The 8,797-nt window shown below is 46.1% G+C and overlaps 1 protein-coding gene across 1 annotated transcript in view; it reads left to right on the top strand.

Annotated features, from left to right (window-relative positions):
* rims1b (regulating synaptic membrane exocytosis 1b) overlaps positions 1-8,797 on the top strand; it is a 155,207-nt gene extending 146,410 nt beyond the window's left edge. The window contains exons 30-34 of the mRNA XM_056280117.1: positions 3,805-3,949; positions 4,280-4,392; positions 7,621-7,722; positions 7,997-8,136; positions 8,327-8,797. Of these exons, the coding sequence (XP_056136092.1) occupies positions 3,805-3,949; positions 4,280-4,392; positions 7,621-7,722; positions 7,997-8,136; positions 8,327-8,545 (719 nt within the window). The 3' untranslated portion in view covers positions 8,546-8,797. The remainder of the gene's footprint in view (positions 1-3,804; positions 3,950-4,279; positions 4,393-7,620; positions 7,723-7,996; positions 8,137-8,326) is intronic.

The raw sequence follows: 8,797 nt of genomic DNA on the forward strand, positions 1-8,797 counted from the left end.
AAAAATCATATGAACAAATAAGATGTGCAACCTTCAAAAACAGCATGTTTCAGATGAGAGCCCTCTTCCAGTTCTTCTTCCAGTTAAAGAGAACATCTCAGTGAAGGACGGAGTCTTCCTCTTAGTGAGACTAGACATACCATAGGGGGGAGCGAAACTCAGGATCAAAAACCAGCACTGTACTCCTCTTTGACATAAAAAGCCATTAGAGAAGATTGGGCCTAGGGGATTGCCTCTCCCCCTTTCTCCCTGATGGAGGAGAGAGAGCAAAATAAGAGAACGAGGAGGACTAGGGCCGAGACCAGTCCGATTCCTCACCGAACGATTCATTCCCTGAAACACTTTTCACCTCTTGTGATGAATGAGAGCAAAGGGAGGTAAGAGAAAACGTATTCTGAGTTAAGATCTGGAATAGTCGTCACTATTATCACTAGATGACAGAATGTGACATCCATCCTGCTTTTGCGATATGTTTTGGTAGGCGGCATATCACTGAATACAGGCTTCTTCCGAGCTTTTCTTCCGTGTGTTATGGAGTGTTTTATAGGATGGAGTACCAAGGCAAGAAAAAAAAAAGTGTTCTGGGAAAATTTTGAATATCTTGACAAGATGGTTGGAATAACAATGACATTTGAAAATTGTCTAGAACGTTTTCAAAATGTTGGTATACCTTTGTGTCGGGTATTTGAAGCTATAGTGGTATACTGGGTGGTGGTTTGCAGGTCACTGAAAATGTGTGACTTCATAGAATGACCCCAAAAAATAGCTTTTAATCTGTTTCTCAAAATGTTGTCTTAATTCTCATAATATCATTTCAACATGAACTTCAGATTTCTGACTTTATTCATGAAATACTGTCCATATTTATTTAAAAGCAAAAAAACAAGAGAACATGTATTTCATTATATTGGTCTAGTAGTCCTTTGTGGTTTTGGATTGTAGATCTTTTACAGTCGACATGGTGGCTCAGTGGTTAGCGCGGTCACCTCACAGCAAGAAAGTCCTAGGTTCGAGCCCCGGGGTAGTCCAACCTTGGGGGCCTCCTGGGTCGTCCTCTGTGTGGAATTTGCATCTTTTCCCTGTGTCTACACGCAGGTCAGGTGAATCGGCCATACTAAATTGTCCCTAGGTGTGAATGTGTGTGTGTCGGCCCTGCGATGGCCTGGCACCCTGTCCAGGGTGTCTTCCCGCCTGCCGCCCAATAACTGCTGGGATAGACTCCAGCATCCCCACGACACTGAGAGCAGGATAAGCGGTTTGGATAATGGATGGTCTCATATAGTTGTTGTGGACCCCGCTCCTCAATTGGGTTCATCTTGAGCCTATAGTGTGTGCACGGGAGTGTGCACGGGAGCATGCACGGGAGACACAGACCCCACATTCAGCACAACATCTTGTTCCTCTCACCACCACTGTGTGCTCCATAATCAGAAAACTCCTGGAACAACATGATTACTCTGAAACCTCCAGTGTCAGGATGCATCCAGTCTTTCCTCCTCATCTCTTCTCGCTGGCCATATGTGCCAAGGAATAATATGAGCCAGAAGGTGGATGTACCCTAAAGATGTCTAAGATGTCTTGAGATCTCTCACTGCTGGCTGTTTTTTTTCTTCTACCCAACAATTTCCTGTTTACTGCTGTTTACTTGAGGGGGAGAGTCTGAGGGACATGGGCGCAGCGTTGGCCATACTTCAGACAAGGCCGTCACAAGAGTCCTCGCTGTATCTGTGGGCTGGCCCCTGATTTCCTACTTCCTCTTTCCACTGGAGATGGAAAAGGCACTGGACCACCGATGGATGTGTTTTTAAAATCACTTCATCTCTCAGTCACGTTTGTCATGAACCCCTAACCCTGCAAAAGGTTTGAAAGATGTTGAACCCTTGAACCTTTTTCCACTGTTAAGATTTTGTGTTTTTCCATTCAGTTTTACTTTAAACTAGAACAAAATCAAGAAGATAAAGGGTCATGGGTGCAACGCTCAACGGTTGTGTGACTTTGTGAACATAATGACACAGGAGCATTGTTTTAAGTTTGTAATTATAAGAAGGCTTAGTATGGATTACACACTGAGCAGCTAACGTCACATTTTACTTACATCATATCCTGACTGAGTATGCACAGTCCTTAATTTACATGTAAACAAAAGCATAACCCCACTACCAAAATGCTAAACCCAGCACTGGAAGCTGCTCTCGTTGATTGACGGGTCTCTTGATAAAAGGACTAACACGAAACAACGACCAAATCTGAATTTCTCGTGTTTTCTAACGCTGTAAAAGGTTTGTTTACACCGGTAATGGTTGCAAAAATTGAAGCAAAACAGACCCGTATTTCAAATTACCAACGGGTCAGAGAGACAAACTCTTCGCTTGTGCTTGTAAACATACATGAGTTTTGTGTAGTCAAACAAAATCACAAGTTGGGTCTCGTAAAATACTGGAGTGGACATTGTAAAAAACCTACCAGAAGACTGAATGGTTCGAGCACGTTCAGAGTGATGGAGAAGGAAGCGAAAGAAGCGGGATTTCGGCAGGTCAAGCCCGGTTGAGAGCTCTAATGAGTGTACCTATTTGCCTCTCACTTGGTGTTTTCCTCTTGGGGGTGGGATTGAGTGGGAAGAATTATGGGGCTAATGGGTATAAAGAATTAGTTGGGATAGGGACCGATTACTTATACTTGTTGCTGCTTTTTTTCTACTGCTTGTATACCCCACTCTATTAGAGTGATAAGAGTGATAGAAAAGCATCTACATAGCGTGGCGGTCTATTCCGTTGCCTACCAACATGGGGATCCCCGGTTCGAATCCCTGTGTTACCGCCGGCTTGGTCAGGCGTCCCTACAGACACAATTGGCCGTGTCTGCGGGTTGGAAGCCGGATGTGGGTATGTGTCCTGATCGCCGCACTAGTGCCTCCTCTGGTCGGTGGGGGAGGAGGGGGAACTGGGGGGATCAGCTCTGTGCGTAACTGTAGTCCACTGACTTCCGGTTTCTACTGCAGCGGTCATACCTAGGGGACGTAACTTGATATGTACAACTTGAACCTTTTCACCTATGCCATTGTCAATAGCACACACCAGCAAACAGGAAACTGGTATGATCGCTGCAGTAGAAACCGGAAGTCAGTGGACACGCTACGTCCCCCTGGCGAAACTCCTCACTGTCAGGTGAAAAGAAGCGGCCGGCGACTCCACATGCATCGGAGGAGGCATGTGGTAGTCTGCAGCCCTCCCCGGATCAGCAGAGGGGGGGTGGAGCAGTGACGGGGAGAGTGGGGTAATTGGCCGAATACAACTGGGGAGAAAATGGGGGCAAACCCCCCCCCCCCCAAAAAAAAGAGTGATAGAGAACATCTTACTGTATCTCTGTTGATGGCAGTTTGGTGAATTTCAACAGCAAACGAAGCCACATGGGCAACACCAAGTGGTAGAATACAAAGGAGAAGCTAGGAGGGAATAGTGGACGGGGTGCAGAAAAAACTGTATTTTGTCAATTTTCTTACCAGTGTCGATAATTCTTATTAATAGAACACAAATTGAGTGAGTTAGAAGCCAGATTTGTGAGGTCCTTTGCGCCAGAAAAGTCAGTTGCATCAGCAGCCTACAGGTTAGATGGGTGAACTGGAACCACAAGGCTGTCAAGTTCACATACCTGGACTGGCCTGGCTTAGAAGCTGTTGAACAAGGTGATCAGCAGATGTGGGATTTAGTTGTGAATTTGTAAAACCTGCACTCGAGAAACCAACAAAAGTGGCTCTTATGACGCTGTTTGCATGTTTTATTCTGCATTGCACCCCCTTTGCTTCAGAGGGGAAGAGTAAGAAGGAGAAGGGTGCACCCATCCAGAGAAGCACGGAGACAGGCATGGCGGTAGAGCTGACTCGGAATATGAGCCGCCAGCCCAGCAGAGAGTCCAACAATGGCAGCATGAACAGTTACAACTCTGAGGGAAAGTCAGTAAACCACAGTCTTCCTGTTTTCATCTCCTGCCACCTCCTCTCTGTCTCTCTCTCTCTCTCTCTGGCTACGTAAATCTCTGCTTTATTTCTCCTTTATGGCGTTGCTCTCAACCCCCTTTCTCCCTACATTAGGAATTATTTCATTCACTTCAACAACTGCAGTGTTTGTTTCACTCTCATTTTCTTCTCACCATTGGTTATTTCCATTCCTGAATGTTCCTGTCATTCATCAATGCTGTCTGATTTTCTACGTCATCTCACTCCTTAAGGGGTGAGATGACACAGCAGCGCTTGAAAATCTAATGAAATGTGTTGTTTGTTCAGTTTAATCTTCTCTGGAGTGAATCTGGGGGCCAACAGTCAGTTCAGTGACTTCCTGGATGGCTTGGGACCGGCACAGTTAGTGGGCAGGCAAACCCTGGCAACACCTGCTATAGGTAAGCTGAGAAAATACTTCTACTAAATAAAACATTAATCAGTCCTTCCAAGTAAAACAGTTGTTAAAGCCTGTTTAAAACCAGTATAGCAGTGAAGAGGGGATCCTACTATTCTATTACAGCTGAGAGAAATGGGGGCATCCGGGTAGCGTGTAGCATGGCGGTCTATTCCGTTGCCTACCAACATGGGGATCCTGATTCAAATCTCCGTGTTGCCTCTGGCTTGGTCGGGCGTCCCTACAGACACAATCGGCCGTGTCTGCAGGTGGGAAGCCGGATGTGGGTATGTGTCCTGGTCGCCGCACTAGCGCCTCCTCTGGTCGGTCGGGGCGCCTGTTCGAGGGGGAGGGGGAACTAGGGGGAATAGCGTGATCCTCCCACGCGCTACGTCCCCCTGGTGAAACTCCTCACTGTCAGGTGAAAAGAAGCGGCTGGCGACTCCACATGTATCGGAGGAGGCATGTGGTGGTCTGCAGCCCTCCCCGGATCAGCAGAGGTGGTGGAGCGGCAACCGGGACAGGTTGGACAATAGGGCAATTGGCCAAGTACAATTGGGGAGAAAAAAAAGGGGGGGGGTCTTCACTTGGACCAGAAAACCGAAAAATTACATAAATTGAAGTTTTATCGACAGCAAACATGCCTTTATCGTATACTGTACTGTTAGCAGCTATGTTAACACAAAACACTGGTCATTGTAATTGCAAGTTACCTAGGTGAGGACAACAAATAACGTAATGGTGACAATACAATAGGCAGCTTTTTTTGGCCAATATGATAGGGCAGTGTGCTTACCAACAGGAAATTTGGTGAGACGTGGGAAAATATACGATAGAATTTATCTGGGTAACAGGAGGTTGCCATGCAAACAGTACAAACGTGGTGAGAAAACCACTTGTCCAACATTGCCGTGTATCGCCACACTAGCCTATAGCTATTACTTTGTTGGCCAAAACATAGCGTACTTACTCAGTAGTCATCTGCCGGCCCTGCTGGTCTTGGTTGTCCTGTCCAGTTTATCTTCGGGATCCTGAAGAAAGTATCAGAGTTGCCGTCGGCGACAACACCCAACAAAAACTGCTCACGCTGAAATTCATTTTAGCGGAATAATTCGGTTTCTGTTGGCACGGCGGTGCAGTGGTTAGTGTGGTCGCTTCACAGCAAGAAGGTCCTGGGTTCGAGCCCCGGGGTAGTTCAACCTTGGGGGTCGTCCCAGGTCATCCTCTTTCCTCCGGGTGCTCTGGTTTCCTCCCAGTCCAAATACATGTAGGTCAGGTGAATTGGCCATACTAAATTGTCCCTAGGTGTGAATGTGTGTGTGTGTCGGCCCTGTGATGGCCTGGCGGCCTGTCCAGGGTGTCTCTCCACCTGCCGCCCGATGACTGCTGGGATAGGCTCCAGCGTCCCCGCGACCCTGAGAGCAGGATAAGTGGTTCGGATAATGGATGGATGGATTCCGGTTCTGTTGGCATCAGAGGGCAATTTGAGCAAAGGCCCCACCAGTCGCTGTTTTCTCTCGGCAGCAGAGGTTGGAAATGTACTACCCAGAACCGAACTGGACCAATCTATTATTTGAAAGCTGGGGCCCGGACCCATGCAGAACAGAGAAATGTCAGACCCGAACCCGGTCGGGAGACACAGACCCAGTCGGTACTGATTTCACAGCTGATTGCTATTACCAAGTTAACGTTGATTTACAAGTTGTCAAATCAAACCTTTGTGTCTTACCTAATGTAATAATGTTAGTAGCCTTCTTTCTCCCCTGTGCCTGGCTGTGTCCCATATATTCCACCCTCCTTGACAAGAGAGTTGGTAAAATACATCCAGGTGTTCTTTTGTTCCTCTCTTGCTGATTAAAACAGCATGGCTAATCCACTCGTTATTTCAGTTTAGAAGTCCACTTGCTGTCACGGTCACGGATGACAAATGCGACTCGTTTAGAATCAGATTTGCAGTTTTGTTGCATCTAGCACAATATAAATAACGTCGACTGTTTGCCCTTTTGAACTATAGTAACGACTGCTCATTTGGTGCCGTGGCTGCTAACATTAGCATTGCTAATTTTTTGTCATTTGTGCTGTCTGGGACGAGTCTGACCTCTGCTCTCTCAGCACAGCCAGGTCTTCTCTGATTCACTCGGGTATTACACATGATATTAAACAGACCCGGGACCCGCGGTAATAGAAAGGGTCCTGACCCGGACCTGATTGTATAAAATGTGGATCCAGATCCCTACAGGTCCATTGGGTCTCGTGTCCTAGGGTTTGGGTGGACCCGAGAATACCTCTACTCGACGGGTCAAGTTCTGAATCGTCCCCGCCGGCTGTATCCTCTTGCTTGGTTAATGCAGCAGCAGCCTTGGCCTCTCTGTACTGCATTTCTGCGGTTGTATACTCTGGCTCGAATAAATACAGTTGAATATCCAAGTCAGCCATAACACAGTAAAATGCATCCTCGTCCATAAGGTCCTCTGCAATCACAATTTGGGGTGCCATTTTCACTGTTGGAAATGTAGCTAGTTTGCAACACAAGGCAAAGAGAGCGAGGAGGTTTCAGTTCATTGCATAATTGCTTTTTCAAGCGAGAAACAGCTGTTTCACACCACGATGCCAGACCAAAAGAATCAGTCAACTCAGTGGAGCGGTTGCATTGCCTGGTCTAGAACCAGGCGATCCTACACTAATCGCTAGTAGAGTAGCTAACAATGTGCTAGCTTCTTTTCTGCTCAACTGGGCCTACAAACTGACAAGTTTCCCAGTTCTAAAACAATTTTTCCCATGTGTGCCATAAATGTGGCTTCTTGCAGTGTCCTTCCCCCTCTTTACTGCCATCCCTGGCCTATTTATCACTTCACACAGGAAATGGCCCAGAGACTGACAGGTGAAGCTGAGTGGGGCTCAGACGTGATATATATTACATAGACATCCCTCATACAAATAACTACATAAAACACAGGAGGGAACCTTTTGACCCGGGCAAGCTAGGGGTTACACAAGTTCCACATATTTGTTCCACATGAATGTTGTAATTTAGCACATGTTCTGTTCCGTTCTATACTATATTTCCTGTCTTTTATTTTCTTGTCTCATCTTGTCATCTTTTTTGCTAGCCCCTGTATACTTGTCTCCTCCTAAGGTGTAATTTTCTGGCTTAAACCTTCCTCATCATATGGATCTTTTCCCACCTCCCAGTATATTCGGCTGAACGTCTTTTGGCTTTTCCATTTGCCAGGTGATATCCAGATCGGCATGATGGACAAAAAGGGCCAGCTGGAGGTTGAGGTTATTAGAGCACGGGGACTCGTACAAAAGCCAGGATCGAAATCTCTCCCCGGTAAAGTCCACATCCTTCTTGAAATAGTGAAGCATCTTATCATATTAGGCTAATTCCAATCCTTTTCCTACATCCATCTTATCCCATCCATACATTAATATATAACATCCCCTCCATACCTCACTGAAGTGCTACAGACAGGCTGTACTAAAGCTTGCTTTTTTATGGTTGCTTCCCATGAATACATAACCGATCTAGGATCCGATCTAGACTATATTGGTGATTGTCTTTGCTCCCACTAATGGCTTTTTTATTGTTTTGTCTCTGCCTCCAGCACCGTATGTCAAGGTCTACCTGCTGAATAATGGGGCGTACGTCGCCAAAAAGAAAACCAAGATTGCACGGAAAACACTTGACCCGCTGTACCAGCAAGCACTGCTTTTTGAGGAGAGCCCACAGGGTAAAGTCTTACAGGTAATAAAAGAAAATAAATTTTCTCTCACCATCCAAAACTGACGTGTTTATTCAGGTCTGGACCGGCCCAACCTCTGGACCACTTTAATAACTTTGAGAGAGAAATATTACTCTTCCCTTTTACAATATTTGTATTGATTTTGTTGGGCTACACTTTATTGGTTTCTCTGCGCTATGTCTGTGCCTTCAGGTGATTGTCTGGGGGGACTATGGGCGCATGGACCACAAAAGCTTCATGGGAGTTGCACAAATCCTATTGGAGGAACTGGACTTAACAAGCACAGTAATCGGTTGGTACAAGTTGTTCCCGCCTTCCTCCTTGGTGGATCCTACACTAGCCTCCCTAACTCGACGAGCTTCCCAGTCGTCCCTCGACAGCTCCTCCGGGCCCGCCGGGGTCAGATCCTAGTGGACCAATAGCACTGAGTCATTTAGTGAATAACAAACTTAATGAAACGTACTGTAGAGAAAACAAAAAAAAAATGGCAGAAATGTAGAACAACAATAATCGGAATCAGAGTCACACTGAGAAAGCTTTGTTGAGATCTGACAATCACTCCTGTCTTGTTTAATTTTGGCCGTTTCGAAGAGCGCTGCGTTTCGATAATTCATTTCCATTGTTTTTTCTGTGTCTACTGAAAAACTAGGGCTGTTAGGTAAC

Source organism: Lampris incognitus, chromosome 5, assembly GCF_029633865.1.
Source record: "Lampris incognitus isolate fLamInc1 chromosome 5, fLamInc1.hap2, whole genome shotgun sequence".
In the NCBI taxonomy this organism is placed as follows: domain Eukaryota; kingdom Metazoa; phylum Chordata; class Actinopteri; order Lampriformes; family Lampridae; genus Lampris; species Lampris incognitus.